This window comes from Manacus candei, unplaced genomic scaffold (genome assembly GCF_025592945.1).
Source record: "Manacus candei isolate 608988 ecotype Guabito, Panama unplaced genomic scaffold, ASM2559294v1 h1tg000063l, whole genome shotgun sequence".
NCBI lineage: Eukaryota > Metazoa > Chordata > Aves > Passeriformes > Pipridae > Manacus > Manacus candei.
This window is the reverse complement of record NW_026138111.1, coordinates 3206226-3222628: the sequence shown is the minus strand read 5'-3', so window position 1 is coordinate 3222628 and position 16403 is coordinate 3206226. Positions and strand designations below refer to the sequence as shown.

At 39.5% G+C, this 16403-nt stretch overlaps 1 protein-coding gene across 1 annotated transcript; it reads right to left on the bottom strand.

Moving 5' to 3' along the window:
- Window positions 1-368: 368 nt before the first annotated feature.
- DLD (dihydrolipoamide dehydrogenase) lies at window positions 369-15885 on the bottom strand. The gene is made up of 14 exons (XM_051805208.1): window positions 15756-15885; window positions 14808-14883; window positions 13963-14042; window positions 10310-10378; window positions 7875-7944; window positions 7404-7504; window positions 6930-7073; window positions 6663-6764; window positions 5323-5513; window positions 4012-4182; window positions 3435-3624; window positions 2926-3063; window positions 1528-1617; window positions 369-1378 (listed from the first exon to the last, which is right to left on the bottom strand). Exons 1-14 carry the CDS (start codon window positions 15792-15794, stop codon window positions 1313-1315), a joined length of 1527 nt encoding a protein of 508 aa, XP_051661168.1. The 5' UTR covers window positions 15795-15885; the 3' UTR covers window positions 369-1312.
- Window positions 15886-16403: the final 518 nt, after the last annotated feature.

Sequence of the window (16403 nt, the reverse complement as noted above, 5' to 3'; positions counted from 1 at the left end):
CAGATAATGGATCAATACTTGAATAAGAAGCTATAAAGAAAGGTAGAAAGATGTAACTATCTTGTCTACATAAAACCAAGTAGCTGTTGCACCATTTTCTGAAAGTACACTTCTCATTCCACTGGCATAATTAAAAAGGACATGCACAATACCAGCAGATATTAAGGTTTTCTTCAAGGCAGAAGAGCCTAACAAAAAAAAGAAGTGGTACCCTGGAAAACTTTAAAATGAGCTACTGGAATTGAGCATGTTCCCTATATACATTAAGGATCTTCCAAAATGCCATTTGTTTGTGAGTTTCTTCACATTTAACAACCTAGACACTAATAGGATACTATCAGCAAACAAAACAGAAGAAGACCCTCCAGCCATGTCAAATATTTATTAAGCTCTCTTGCTACAGAAGAGACAGAAAGAGAGAACGAAATAGAAAACAGAAGAGAAGAATGTATGTCCTAATTGTGTGGAGAGCTGACACTGCAGCCCTTACGTGTGGAAGGTGCAGAATACCCTCGTGTCACAGCACTTCAGAGGAAGGGCTGCTGCACTACCCAGTTTTAGCATTTCAAGTTTAAGAGAGTTGGACAGTGGATGTTTTAAGAACAAAAAAAGATTAGGTTGCACTATGCTGAATTTGTCTTCAGTCCTTCATTTCTCAATAAGCACTCGATTTTTCCCCTTTGAGTTTTCAATATGAAAACATGACATCTGGAGAATCACACACAAAAGTAATTTTCTCTTTAAAAAGTCAATATAATTTTAATTGACCTATATGAGCCCCTCTTCTCCCAACATCCTAACACTACTAGGTCAAAACAAGTTTTGGTACTCATATATAGGAAGTAGGTTAAATACTAAAGTTAATCCTTTCAGAAGGAACCACGTTTTTGTGCGGAAATGACAGTGGCATTTTAAGTGCCAGTGGCATTACAAGTGCCAGCATTCAACTGGTTTATTGTATCACTACTTCAAATAAGAAAACATAAGGTATGCTGGACAGTTACCCAGAGTTCTGACCAGCACACCTGATAATCCCATGCAGCAGCAAAATATTTGGTTTGAAAAAGTGAGTTCTGTCAGGCTGCTTTTCTGCAACATTCATTATGTAAATAAACATGTAATTTTAAGTATTTACTTTACAGAGACTGGATAATTCCACTTGTTCCAAACTCTACTTGTTTAAATATCTGATGTTTAAAATTAAGAGATTCACTTATTTCGGTCCTAAAATCCTCAGACTCAACCTTCCATAAGGGCCCACAGTCCGTTTTCAGAGATGTATTATACATGTACAAAGATCTGCTCTTCCATTTTAGAAGTTGATAGCTTTGCCAAAGGACGCTGCTAGGTTTGCTTCCCTGAAGGCTTCTGACACTGTCTGTAGAGAGCAAACACAAAAAATTACAAGTCATTAATCATCATGGCCAGGCTTCACAAATGAAGATTTGAGACAAGTCATTAATAGGTACATGTAATAACAGCATGGCTGTGTACTGGTGTTCAACAGTCACTTCAGGAAAGACTTACTGGATGGGCATGGCAAACTCTGGCTACATCTTCACATGATGCTCCATATTCCATAGCAAGGGCAGCTTCATTGACCATCTCACCAGCACCCTGTAATTTAATAGTACTTGCAATTAGCACAAATCCTTATGCAGTTGTCCAGGTTCTTCTGAATCAGTAACAGCTTGTAAATAAGCATTTTTTGCTAAAAAAGAGAAGTTGTGTATTTTAACTAGCACTTCAGCTGTGCTTCAATGTAAGTTGTAAGTACTTAATCTTTTTGGTGACTATACTCAAACCTAGTTTAAAACTAAATATAATTCTTAATGAGGGTATTTTTTCTGTCATTGCTGAGAGTTGTACAAAAGCTGGGCATTTTTCCACTATAGATAATATACACATTCTCAAAACTACAGGGTACCTCATTGCTGAAGTGTACCCAAAACTTCAGTGTCCCCCTGGAAACTGAAACAGATAACTAGGTAAGCAAGAGCAGGTTACTACATCTGCACCCCCCTTTGTATTTCTTGTATGTATGTGTATTTACTTGGGTAAAATTTCTTTGAGGAGTCAAAAATAGTGAAGTCTCCTGTTACATTTTTAGCACTTAGATCCACAATCGTAAGATTTTTCCCCCAGCCCTTTCCCAATGAAGAAAATGATATTTATTGGTGTGAGTCAGACTTAAGTTGTGCTTCCTTTAAGTCATGTTGATTTCTAAATTACTGGAACTGCAAGAGAAAATAACTGGCATAATGTTTTATTGAGACCAGTTTTAGTGTTTCTCTTAAAGAAAGCTGTACACAAAGATGTATGAAAGTGTTTCTGCATAGCTCTTTCGAAAAAAAAAAAATATTTAAAGCTAAGAAATGAAATGGAGAAAGATTAGGGTCTAACTGGGGAAGAGGGGGGAAGGGAAATACTTTTCCCAAACAGGGAATATCCCAAAGGTTCTTTTATGCAAAGTTCCATAAGTTACGACTCCAGAGCTGGTGACTGCAAGATAAGGATACCAGCTTTGCTGATGTCTGAAGTCAGAGAGAGGGGGAAAAAAAGAAAACACCAACAAGAAAGCCACGGTCTTTTCAGCTCCCTCAACTTCCAAAACTTGAGTAAGTAATTTCTGATGTTCTCTCAAGTGTTTGGCAGTATTCATTAAAAAAACTCAAACAAAACAAAACAAAGCAAAAACAAAAAAAAACCCAAACAAACAACAACCCCCAAACCAAACCAACCAACCAAAAAACAAGACAACCCACCACCACCAAAAAAAAACCAACACACCAAAAAACCCCATTCCACAAAACTCATCACAGAAACAAACACTGCTTCTCCTAACTCAACCACTAGTCTAAAACTGTGCAACACTAAATAAAAAGACCCTTACAAGACCAAGACAGCACAATGTACAATACTTACTGAGCCTAAAATGTGAGCACCCAACATCCTGTCTGTTGATTTTTGACTAAGTATCTTCACCATGCCATCTGTGTCAGCATTTGTCTTTGCTCTACTGTTTGCAGCAAATGGAAATTTCCCAATTTTGTATTCTACACCCTACAAAACAGATGTTCTTGAGTTAATGACCAACAAGAACAATGTAATCAGACAGAAAATTTGCTAAGTACATGAACAGAAGTAATACAGAAATGAAACACAGGAGACACACAGAACAATGCATAAGAACAACCACCAAAAGTGGCATAAGGGGTTATTAAAGATTAATTTGCAAATAAACAATATTAATGTCACAGAATGGAAGTCACTAAAACTATGATTCTTGGGAGAGTGGCATGCAGGAGGGAATCATACCCTACGCAATAAATTCAGATGCAGAAATTCTGGATAAAGTAGCTAGAAAAACTACTAGACAGTGAAACCACACCCAAGGTGGAAAAACAGTTTTTGTCTGAAAAAACAAAAGGTACCTCTTCTTTCAGCTGTTCTTCTGATTTGCCAACCCAGGCCACTTCAGGGTGAGTGTATATCACAGAGGGAACACAGTTGTAGTCAATGTGAACCGCTCCCCCAGCCATGCCTTCTACACAAAGAATGCCTTCATCCTCAGCTTTGTGGGCCAGCATAGGTCCAGCAACTACATCACCAATAGCATAGATGCTATCAGACCAATGAAACAGAATAAGACACTGTTTAAAAACATCCTAGCACACCTAGGCTACCTCATATAACAGTCTGTTTGAAACAAGTTACTGAAAACTCTAATCAAAATAAATTAAAATACTACATTTTTGCACTTTTCACAGAAGGAACACACTTCAAGAGGTACTTAGTGACGTGAAATACACAGTGATTTCTAAATTACAAAACTTCAAAGGCTGAATAAAAATTTTTAGATCCTGAAATAAAACATATATCTTGAGTTTTCCCCTCAGAAAATAAATATATATTCTGCCATTAAAAATATAAAGTGCTTTAGTAGGCTAAACTTTAAATATAAGTGTTCTGCTTAAAAAAAAGAGTAAGAAAAAAATTAGTCTTACTTACTTTGGAATTTTGGTTTGGAATCTGTTATTGACTGGGATTCTCCCTCTCTTATCAAGTTCAATTCCAAGATCCTCAAGACCCAGATTTTTTGTAAAAGGACGTCTACCAATGCAAACTAGGAGCACATCACAAGTTATTACTTCTGCCTTGCCACCAGCAGCAGCTTCAACACTATAGAAAAATAAGGAGAAAACCACTAAGCTGTAAACTTGCAGCATTGCCTCTCTCTGACTAGTAACTGCTATGACTCAGGTGGTGACCTGCTGGCTGGATGTGACACCCAAAGCATTTGCATTCAGCCTGCCCCACGCTTCCTCCCAGCAAGACTTCAGGAGTAGAAGAGGGAGGAAGGGACAACACCTCTTACTACATTTCTTAACAACTGTTAGAGAAATTTAGGGTATATTTTCACTAGCAAGTAGCATGACCCATACAGCAAAACAATTGGTGCTGAGTACTTGGCATCCAAAGTACTTTTGAGGTGGAGTAGGGCCATGTCTTCTGAGCTTTCTTTAGGTCTGAGTACCAAACACTTATCAGCAGCTGCCCTGCATCACATGCATCCCCTCAAGTGCATCTTGTGTTTAACTGCATTCAGAACAAGTTCAGTTCATGTGCTCTCAGAGTGCAAGAACCAAAGCATGGTAAGTGAAGACAAGTAGGAAGTGTGTTTCAAAACCATAGTCCTGAAACAAAATAGAACTCTAAATGTAGAAACAGACTATGTGAGAGATCCAACCAGCATCAGCATGGCATGTAAAGAAGCCCAAACTCTGGACCTTTACAGTAGGGGACAGATCTCCCTAGCTAAGGTGATACAGCAAATACAAGTCACCATCTAAAGATTTCAGTGAAGAAACAATTAAGTTTACTTTCATTAAGTAACATTAACCATTTTGACCCTTCCAGTAAGCAGCAAGAATTAATGGCTTGAAAATGACTGTATGAACAATCATGATATTTATGCTAATTATACCAGAAGCAAATATCTTTCATGAAAAGAACAATTTAGAGTTCTATTTTTGTTAGTGATCTCATTATAACAACACTGGTTTTATCCCACCACACCCGCAACTCAAGGCAAAGGACCCTCTCCTGTATAAGCAACCTAGGACTCAATAAATCCAAAATTATCAGCTCTGTAAACTACAATAGAGGATAAAAATTAAATGTTACTAAAGAATTAAGTTTCATTCTAAATGCATTTTTTCCTGTTTAAAAAATAATATCAGACTGTATTTTTAAGCAGGTTTGATGTATTGGGAGGAAAGATATATATGGCATTCCCCCAGTTTTATGTTAAACACTTACGCTACATCGATTTTTCCATCTGGTCTCTTGGTAGCACCAGTAACTTTGGTGTTCAGTTTGAACTTAAATCCCTGCTTTTGAAGAATACGTTGGAAATTTTTAGAGATCTCCATGTCAATTCCCATTCCACCAACGTGGCCCATGAACTCAACTGCCGTGACATCTGCACCAAGGCGCTGCCAAACTGACCCCTGTACTCACAACAACACAGGTAAAGAGAGTTTTTAAAAAGCAAACTTCAGACACTTTTACTCTAATACTTACCACAGACTGTAAACTTTTCAAAAGTAGGACAACACATAACAGCACTGATCAGTTTCTACAAATGTTACAGTGTAAAATGAAAAAAGTCCAACTATCCCCAACCTTTCCATCAAAAAAAAGTATTTGCATACCCCAAACTTCAATGATTGAATTTAGTGAATTAGGCTTTTAAAGAAATAGCTAACAAAATAACTAAGTATAACTCATGTATGTTTTACATTATAGGTATAAAAGAAATTCAAAATCAAAGATTTTGAAAGCAAAACTCAAAGGAAATTACTTGTGGTGTAACAGCACTAGAAATTAATCAAAACAAAGCACATTAGGGAAATTTTATGCAATAAAATGGAACCACTGCTGCTTCTGTATGTATTTAACCATATAACCATAACCACAATCATCAGCCTCTCCAACAAAACCCACATAAACCCTACTTATCTGCAGTCACCTATACCCATCCAGCAAAGAATTTCACTTTGCTTTCTCCTTCCCTGCTTAATGGTCAGCAGGCTAAGCAGATGTGCAAAGTTTCAAGCAGTTGCAAGACTAGCAAATATAAATTCTTTTTGAACTGTGTATGTATGAGGCAAAAGGACTCAGACCAAGATGAACTACAAAGTCTCCACTCCTTTGATTGCACATATTCTATCGAACAATCACATCACATTAAAAATTTCTTGGGATTAACTCCTAAACACAACAATTCATCCTGAGTTAAAGCGAACTTCCCTTAAAATAGAGTTGTCTCATCTATACATAGAGCAGGTATAAACCTCAGCAAAAGTTAAACACCATCTCCCCACACCCCTGCCCTCCCAAAAAAGAAAAATGAACATGTGAGGCCCTATATGTTCCCCTCTCATCTCTCTGTTGATCTAACCAGCTGCAGAAGTACTGATCCCACAAACACATCCCAGCTTTTCTGGTAAAAAAAGGAGCTAGCAGGCTCTGAAGTCTGAGCAGATTCATTACAACCCACTCCACTGTTAAATCACAGCAACATTGTCAAATACAACAAAAAGTAACGCCCTGTTCCTTTATAAATTTAAGACCAAGTAGTTTAAATATACTCTCACCAGTTCCACACCAATGACTCCTGCACCAATGACAACCATCTTTTCAGGAACTTTTTTCAGTGACAGTGCACCAGTGGATGACACGATATTATCTTCATCAATCTAATGACAAAGACATGCACGAATGGAGGTTTTACAATCTCTTTTACACATTATATAGAAAACACACAGAAGGTGAGGTGCAGTTAGATGCAAAAAATTGTACACATTAAATTATGTGGCTATAAGACATTGGAAAAAAGTACATTTAACATTTGAAATACGTACAGTAATTCCTGGGAAGGGAGCAACTTCTGAGCCTGTGGCTATAAGTATGTTCTTTGTATTGATAACCTGTGTGCTGCCATCTTCTTTAGTTGCAGTGACTTGGTTTTTGCCAGTTATTTTTCCAAACCCAGACACATGTACAACCTTCAGCAATCAGAACACAGTAAAGTCAGATTCAAATTCCTTACGTAAGTTTGGCTACATTTCATCCAAACCTCACTAATGTTTAGAGGGGCTGCTAACACATACCTTTACATCACTATCTGGTACAAATCACAAAGTAATTGTACACTATTCTTTTAGGTAGATAAAGAATGAAGGAACTGATAATTTCAAAGTTTTCTAGAAGAGAAGCATTCAAATTCTGCCCTTGTTGAGTCAGCCACTCAAATTTATGTGGCAATATGGAAGTGTAAAAAGCAAGAAATTCAGATCAGAAAAATGGATATACCTTTGTTTACAATCCAAACTAACCTTGTTTTGCTTAAATAAATGAGCAATTCCACCTGTTAATGCCTTCACTGCACTACTCTTCTGTTCCATCATCTTCTCTAGATTCAAACGGATTCCTGAAACTAAGGTTGAAAAAAAAAAACAAAAAAACTTACATCAAGCATTGCTGTGTTTTAATCTTAAAGGACCTAAGCTCAACACAATTAACAGCTCTGATGTGTTGAATGGCCGTACTAAATGCTAAAGGTTACATTTAACACCACCTATGTTAAAAATCAGTATTACACTTTGCAAATATAACTTATCTATTCAGGGTTCGAGGAGCAAACACATGTCCCTAAGCCTCCAAATGACAGATAAAGGATATTATTTATAAAGTCTAAAAAGTTTTCTGATCAGAAAACCACAGCAGTCAGATTTGAAAGATTAAATTTGCTTGTTGATGGAAACCATTTATATTAACAGTCACCGACAGTTGTTCTTCACACTCACTTTCAATTCCTCTATTAGCGAAATCTTTTCCATGGGCCAAGTGATACAGATGTGAGTTGTTCAGCAAGGCCTAAAAAAGACACATAAAAATGTGAACTGGGACATACATTCACAAGAATGAGTTATTTATTATATTATCAGAAAACAAAAATCTGATATTATGTGCAAAACATTCTCACTATTAAGAAAAAGTCTGATGTAGGTATTAAAAAAGGTATACTTCAAACACCAAACTTGTACACAGTAACTCTTCCTGAGTGTTTTATAAAGTTACATAGCTAACACAGAAATAGAAAATGGTTAAATCCACACCTATCCTTTCTGCACATTTCAACCAGAGAAACTGATAATGACTCCATAGGGATTAAAAAAGTAGAGCAAAAGAAAGATGATTCTGACTGCCAAAGAGAAGATACAGAAAACCTGGATGAGGAAAATCTACACTGAAATGCCTGCTAAGATTTTTGCCTGTGTAGACACATGTGAGTTCAATTTTTAGTTGTTGTGCTTAAGTTAATAAAATTGCATAGCTAGTTGAGCTGAAGCTGGATTGCTAGGAGCCAGCTCAGGTACATGGGTTTCCAGAATTCACAGATAAAATCAGCACAGTTTTTATAAGGATGGCTATAAATCAGCAGCTCGAAATGCAGAACCTTAATGATTGTATTTTGGTTAGAAATAACAATATAGTTAGGGGAGGATCTTACTAAGCAAACTGATTCTTTCACTATAGCCATCTCTAAGATGAAACTATCAGTATCTTCACAAGAAGGTCAACAGTGCAAGTCTGCACAGACTGAAATCTAAAGCAGGCACAGTAAAGGATTAAAAGGACATTTTGAGACACTTGGCCTATATAGATATGCTTGAGTAGAACTAATACTGTCAAAAAAAGATCATTCCATTTTTATTACTAAGTCTTATCAACTATCTTAAAAATGAATGTCTCCATTTCACGTAACTGTCACCACCCCAAACCTGTAACATCTACATTACTTAAAGACACAGCCATTGCTTAGGACCTCAGCAACTAGGAAGAAAAAATCCATGCCCAATGTATTATTTTGGGTGGCTTTCCAGAAAGAAATATTTGAATAATCTGCTACTGCCTAAGTGTATGCAGCCTACATATCCATTTCTTAAGAAGTTTATTGCCATTGAAACAAATTCTGGATAGCATTCAAGTTTAACCATGGGTTCAGTAATATTTTTGTAAGAACTTCAACAGATGAAAAACAAAAAGGGACTCAAGAAGTCAAACAGATCCTGGCAGAGTTCCAAACTTTCAAGGTAACATTGTGTAGACTGAAATTTTTGAATGGTGCCTCTGTATACCACACTATTATGAGCTTCATTAGAACTATTATTAAAATCTTTAGAAAAATTAATATATAATTTAAAAGAACTTGGTATTTATATTGTATTTTCTCTTCCCATGCTAATAGAACCTCTTGAGCAAACAGATTAGAAATAGCAACACAGTTAGGAGAGATCTTGTTAAGAATATTATGTTTTTTACTACAGCCATTACAAACCTGACATTACCAGTGTCTTCCTTCACCTGCTGGGTGCAATTGAGGCAGACTCCTTTCACCAGCAACAGCACTATTCTTACAAGGGCCTAGGTCTGAAATTACTTAAAACTGCATTGACAATGTCAAATATTAGGTTCTTCTGAACTACTTCTTCCTTCTCCTTCCTTTCAGAGTGCATGCCTTGGACTCACCCTTTCCCCACCTGCACTACTCGACACAAGCACCACCAGCCCCACCCTCCAGGCCATCTCTGGGGCTGGTGACAATACTGATATAGTTTAGATGAATATTTCAAGAGCTAATCAACTAGGCTCTTGCTACAGTCAATGGAGAGAGACAGGTCTCTTCCAAGCTTGGTGCAGTCAAAGAAACCAAAAAAATCTCTAATTTAGATTTACTTTCTCTTCATCTAGTGACACAGTTCAGCATTCCTTTAACATAAGAACATCATCTTAGACAAAGCTACAGGTTTATTTTTAAGAAACTGATAAGAGGAGTTCATGGTATAAGAGGTACAACCATCTGAAACAGTTCAGGTAGACAACAAGAGATAATAGTCTGAAACAATAGTCATTACTGGTTACAACAGACTCAATACCTCAGAGTGAGGAGATACATCTGTATGTACCTCTGATTTTCATACATGTCCTTTCTCCCATCTGGGAAGGACCACAATGCAAAATTTGCAAATAAAACATTTCTACTGCATAATAGAAATAGTAAATAAAATTTTAACCCTTTTTGTTCCCTATGTTTATTTGTATCCTCAGCTCATTTACTTTACAATTTTGATTTTTAAATAACATATGTCTGTCTTTAGAAACTCCTTAATCTTCTTCCAAGTGATGCATATAATGTCTGCTGGTTTTAATGCAGTTATGACAAACTATGTACACTTACCTTGGATGGAATACATCCAACATTCAAACAGGTTCCACCTAATGTTGCATTTTTTTCTACACACACGGTCTGAGGAAAAAGAACAGGCAAAAAAAAGAACTTTTAGCAATATTGTGCTACCATTTCCTTATAGAATATATCACAATTTAGAATTAATGTCAGAGATCAGGCAATTATCTAGTAATCCTACCTCTGCAAATGTCTCATTAATTTAATTGCTAAATTTATTTTGCAGCTCAGATTTTCCTTCCCTCATTTTTTTCCTAACTTAAAACCCACGAAATAGTTCTTTGCCACAAAATTCTCCACCAGAAGACAGCCACATTCCCCACTGCACCATTCATCCTTTTATACAAGTTTGAGTGCTATCCTACTTCAAAAATCTACAAAATTGCCTCAAATAAATACAACACAGTTCTATGAAAAACGTTCTCCTTACAAGCACAGAAAAAACCTGCAAAAAGCAAAAAATATAAATCTTGCAAAAGATGCATAAAAACAAGCAAACAACAGATAAGTGAACCAGCACAGTGTAAAATCTCATGAAGTAATAATTTCTTTGAAGAAAACTAAACAGAACAGAACCCCCAAGTCACAAACATTTCCCCCTCTGAACACACTATCCTATAAGACCCATTCCTATAAAGTTATGCCACTAGCTATAAAGAAAGAAAAAAATAAAAATCAAGTAAAGTAAAACCCAACAAAAATAAGGTCAATACCAAGAGTTATGGAAAACATTCCATCTCCTCCTCATCAACTTACCAACATCAAAGTGTGCAAAGGACAAAAACAACTGCCAAAACTTCATATAAAAACAGCAAGGGGGAGAGAATATCGTAAAATATTTTTACAGAAGCAAAAGAATTGGCATCTCCTTCTTTGCAAGGTGCATACATACTCAAAACAATCATTCCTTGGTTTATACTCTAAGGGCTCCAGTCTGCTCAAAAGCAACTACCCAGGTGAAACCCTTTCATAATTTCTTTAAACTGCTGCTTTTGTGCTAAGGTAGGGGTGATGCTAACAGCAAGAGCAGAATTCACCAATTCAAATTACAAGAAGATGGTGAGATGCTGATCCTCTACCTACCCTTCCTCTTGTTTCAAGCACACGAATATAGAGAACACAATCCAAGAGCTTTACAAGCTGCACTGTGGATCAAACAGCACCAGACTGCTCCTACCTTTACTCAACAAGGATGTTCTGCCTCATCCGCTTTAAATCAACTTCCCTGACAGGGCCAGGCAAAGCTGTTGGAAAGCCAATGCCCAGAGAACACTGTTGGCAATAACACGGAATGCTGTGTTGGTGACACAAGGACTTAATGCTTGTGCTAGCAGACATAGCACTGAAATTGGAAGTTAAAAGTTCAGGAGTTCAGTAGAGCAGACTCAGTTTCTTCCATGGATGATGTAACTCTAGAATCTATTTTTCTGCCAGTCTCAGAAAAACATCTTGCATTCCTCAAGGATGCCAAAAATATTGTCCATGTTTATTCAGTGCTACAGGTGACACGCATAAATATGTCCAAGGATTTTGCCCTTTCTGACTATCTGTAAAGCAGTGTGACATGATTATTTTTTGCTATGATGAAAAACAGAATCCAGGGCACTTTTTAACCTCCTTGTGTGGTATCCTATTGTTAATCACAGACTTGAAGGACTCAAGGACAGCCTTGTTCCAAGAAAAGCTGGCATATAGCCAGCCACAGAAATACCTTTAGAATAATCAAACATGAATTTATGTGGCTGAAGGCCTTAATCTTAATTAAAACCCATAGCATGGAGCACCTTTTTTCTCAACTATTAATAGCTCAGTAATAACATACACCTCAAAGCAAAAGTATTTATTATGACAAAAAAAATTTCACAGACATGGATAAAGACAAGTCAGTTATCTGCACTAGGTCACAGACAGATGTAAAACTTAATGGAAACTCATATATTTATATTTTGATACATTATACATTAGAAGGCTTAAAGATACCCAAAGATACACAGCTGTGAGACTATTGACCACTGAGGGACAACACTCAGAATTACAGACCAGTTCAGTTTGAAGGTACCTCCTCTGGTGGCCTTCTAGTCAAACCTTCAGCTCCAAACACAGTCAACACCAAAGACATCAAGGGAGATGATTCTCCCCCTCTGCTCTCATGAGACCCCACTTGGAGTGTTGTGTCCAGCTCTGGGGCCCATACAAGACAGATGTGGACCTGTTGGAGCGAGTCCAGGGGAGGCCATTAACTTGATCACAGGGCTGGAACACCTCTCCTATGAAGATAGGCTGAGAGAGATGGGGTTTTTCAGCCTGGAGAAGGCTCCAGAGAGACCTTAAATCAGCCTTCCAGTACCTAAAGGGGGCTAACAAGAAGGACATGGAGGGACAGAAATGGCCTTAAGCTGAAGGCGGGTAGATTGAGATTAGCTATCAGGAAGATATTCTTATCTGTGAGGGAGGTGAGGCACTGGAACAGGTTGCCCAGAGAAGCTGTGGTTGCCTCATCCCTGGAAGTGTTCAAGGCTGGGCTGGATGGGGCCCTGAGTAACGTGGTCTAGTGGAAGGTGTCCATGCCCATGGGAGGGGGGTTGGAATTAGATGATCTTTAAGGTCTCTTCCGTCCCAAACCACTCTGTGATTCTATGACGTGTCAGGTGGCTCAGGGCCTTGTACAGCCAAGTTCTGAAAATACTGAAAGATGAAGACTACATGCTGTCTGGGGCCCTGTTCCAGGAATGGAGCTCCATTCATCAACAGCAGTTCCTGTCCTTACCAGCTGGTCAAAACAGCTCATTTTGATCATGAAGTCTATTCTTCATAATTCAGAAACATTGTGACATATCGGCCAGCAGAAACATGTTCAAGACTGCTAGCACTGCCTTCTCAGATTTCCAAATAATTAAGAGAAGAATAATGCAGTGCTAAGAGAGTCAGTTGGTCTCATGTTAAGGAACGAAGACAAAAACATATCCTGTTGAAGTCACACTCTGGATTTTTGTTAAGTTTAAAAATATGTAGAATGCCTTATGCACATATAACTCTCAATAACAATGACACATCATTAGTACACAGACACAAGCTGCCTCTTCCAAAAGGCACTCAAAGACAACAAGCAGAGATGAACACAAATAAATGTAAATAAGATACTGCAGTATTTCTACATACATATTTTTGCCTCTAAAATTCTCACATGGAAATGGAATTCCTCTACCCACATTCAAAAAGCCTATCAGCTGAATGTGGCTTTTCCCCCTTCTGAGCTCACTCAGTCTGTTCTTCAGGAGTTTTCGAGTGGCCTTTTTGTCAGTCATTGTCTTGTCTTTTTTTTTTTACTTTGTTGAGAGAAAAATTCCTTCCTATCATTGCTTTCCCAACTTCTCTTTCACAGGGCTATAAGCCCACCTCAATTATCACTTCCAATCAAAAGCAAGCTGTCCTGAGCAGCTCTGTCAGTAGCAGGGCTATAGACAGTCATCCCACCCCATCTCCATTTCAAATTCTGTACAATCTGGGTAGGCAAGGTAACAAAAGATTAACGAAAGATGTCACCAGCATCTGGTGGCCCAAGATGCAACAGAAGAATTTCAGTATCACGCAAACACCCTTCACCTGGGTGACTATTTTGCTATCTGAGTGAGGTCTCATCTTACCTTAAACCCAAGCTGAGCTGCTTTGATAGCAGCAACATACCCTCCAGGACCAGAGCCAATAACCGTGACATCGGCATCAACTGAAACAGAGAACATTTGAGTTACTTTTGTTTCAGCAATTAAAATTTTACTGCAGGAACACCACTTTTTAATTTCTGAAATAACTCATGTTTGAAATTTGGTTTTAAAAAGCAAAATATTAAAAATTATGCAAGTTCATAAACTTGGTTTAGATAAGGAAGTTACATTTCATACCTGAAAGTAACTTTCTGGACAAAGGAAAAGGTTGTGTGAAGGTATTGATTCCACAGTAAAAACAACCAGTCTTAAATTTCACATGGAAAATAATGTAAAATGACATGAAGAAACTGAATTCCTCATCCCTCTTGCTACAAATCCTTTAAGAACTTAACCCAAGATGTGTCAATAGTTTATTATACCTTTTTCCAGCATAGCTTCTACTGATGTTTAGAGCAAAAGATAAATGATTACTGAACAGTTTATAAAGGGGAATATATGGCTGCAATAGGTATCTATGCAACTTCTATTGATTATAAAGCAGCAGAAGCTATGAACTTTGTACCTAGTTCATATCTTGTAACCACAATCTCCTCTGGAATATTAATTATATACAATACAAACAGTGATGATAAAGCTCAACTTCTATTTACAGGTTTAGTTTGACATTAAATAATGCAAATAAACCACTAGTTTCATCCAAATCTCCACACTGACATCAATTCCACAGTCACCTGGAAGACTGATTTCTGAGTTTGAAGTAATGCTTTGTTTTTTGTAGGGAGTTTGGGCTGGTTTTGTAAAAAAAAGTTTTGACAATTAACTACCTTGATCAGCATAGGATCTTTGTGACACTGCACAAATTCCCTGGAGACCATGATGAACTCGATCAAAACGGCTTCTCTAGAAAGGGAAACAAACTTAGTTTTAAAAGCTGATGTTTACTTTCAAGGAAAAATAAGCTCTCAGCTACACACAAGCGAACACAATTACTGTCACCAGTTAACCAAAACAGGAACAGCATGAATAAAGAGACGCAGCAGGCACCGACTGGAACAAGAGGTAGAAGTTGCTCTGCCACCTCAGCCTGTCACCACACCTCCTCTCAGGTCAGCCTCGCCTACGGCTGCCTCTATCCACACAAACTTTCAACCCTTCGCACAGGGCTCTCAAACCACTTAACGACATAAGTTAGACATCTACAGGAGTTTGAGTCTCGTTGTTCCGTAACCATCCCTTCAGCCACTTCCTAGGAACATCCCAGAAGAGGTTCCGGTGGGCAAGGTTTTTTATCCTTTACAAGAAGGTAACGGGACAGCACAGAACAGCTGCTACAAGCATCTCAAGGGCGGATGACTCTGTAACTGGAGCAGAGGATGTCCCTGGAAGCATTTGCGAAGCCCCCGGTCCCGCAGCCCAAGGGCCGGGGATCGCCCCCTCTGACAGCGGCGCTTTCCGCAGCCGCCGCGGCCTCTGCGGGCCGGGCACCGGGCACCGGCAAACACACGGCAGCAGAGAGGCTGCTCCCTGGGCCCAGGGACCGTGAGGATCCCGCGGCCGCCGCGTCCCCTCTGTCCGGCCGAGCTGCGACGGGAGCGACAGCAGAGCAGGGAGGGGAGCGCGGACAAGGCCCGCACCCGCTGCGGCTCCGCCCGCCCGCCCTCCCGGCCGCTCCCGGCGGGGTGCGGGGGTCGAGCAAACCTCAGGCCAGAGCTGCCCGGCACGACCCCGTCCCCCGCCTCTCCCCGGCCGCCCCGCCGCCGCCGCCGCCGTACCCGAGCGAGCGCGCAGGAGACGCGGCCCCAGCGCTGCATGTCTGCGGTACCGCCGCGGCCCTCAAGGACTCCGCGGACGCGCGCAGGCGCAGGCGCAGTGGCGGGCGGGAGGGGGCGGGGCCAGGCGGAGCGCGGAGCCGTCAGGTGTGGGCGGGGGCTGTGCGGGTCGTCCTGTTCCAACCCCTGCGAGTCGGGGACACTTGGAGCGGGGATACAGCGGCGCGTCCCGGGGGCGTTGGAGTGTTTCCAGAGAGGGGCAATCCACGACCATCCTCTTCCAGTGCTCTGCCACCTTCGACATAAAAAAGGTCTCCATGCCGAGGTGAAACTTCTTGGGTTTCAGTTTATGGCCGTTGCTCCTCGTTCCGTCTCCGGGCACCACTGAAAAGAGCCTGGCACCATCTTTTTGGCACCCACTTTTGAGATATTTATAGACTCATAGAATATGCAGCGTTGGAAAGAACCCATTAGGATCCTTGAGTACAATTCCTGGCCCTGCACAGGACACTCCAAGAATCACACCATGTGCCTGAAAACATTGTCCAAATGCTTCTTGAAGTCAGACAGGCTTGGTGCTGTGACCACTTCCCTGGGGAGGCTGTTCCAGTGCCCAAATACCTTCTGGGAGAAAAACTTTTTCCTGATATC

Coding starts and splice junctions, on each gene's coding strand:
- DLD (XM_051805208.1), bottom strand. CDS start 15,794: ATGCAGCGCTGGGGCCGCGTCTCCTGCGCGCTCGCTCGG. Junction 3,064..3,434: donor AAGAACAGCTGAAAGAAGAG/GTACCTTTTGTT, acceptor TCTGTTTTGTAG/GGTGTAGAATACAAAATTGG. Junction 1,618..2,925: donor GTGCTCACATTTTAGGCTCA/GTAAGTATTGTA, acceptor ATTAAATTACAG/GGTGCTGGTGAGATGGTCAA.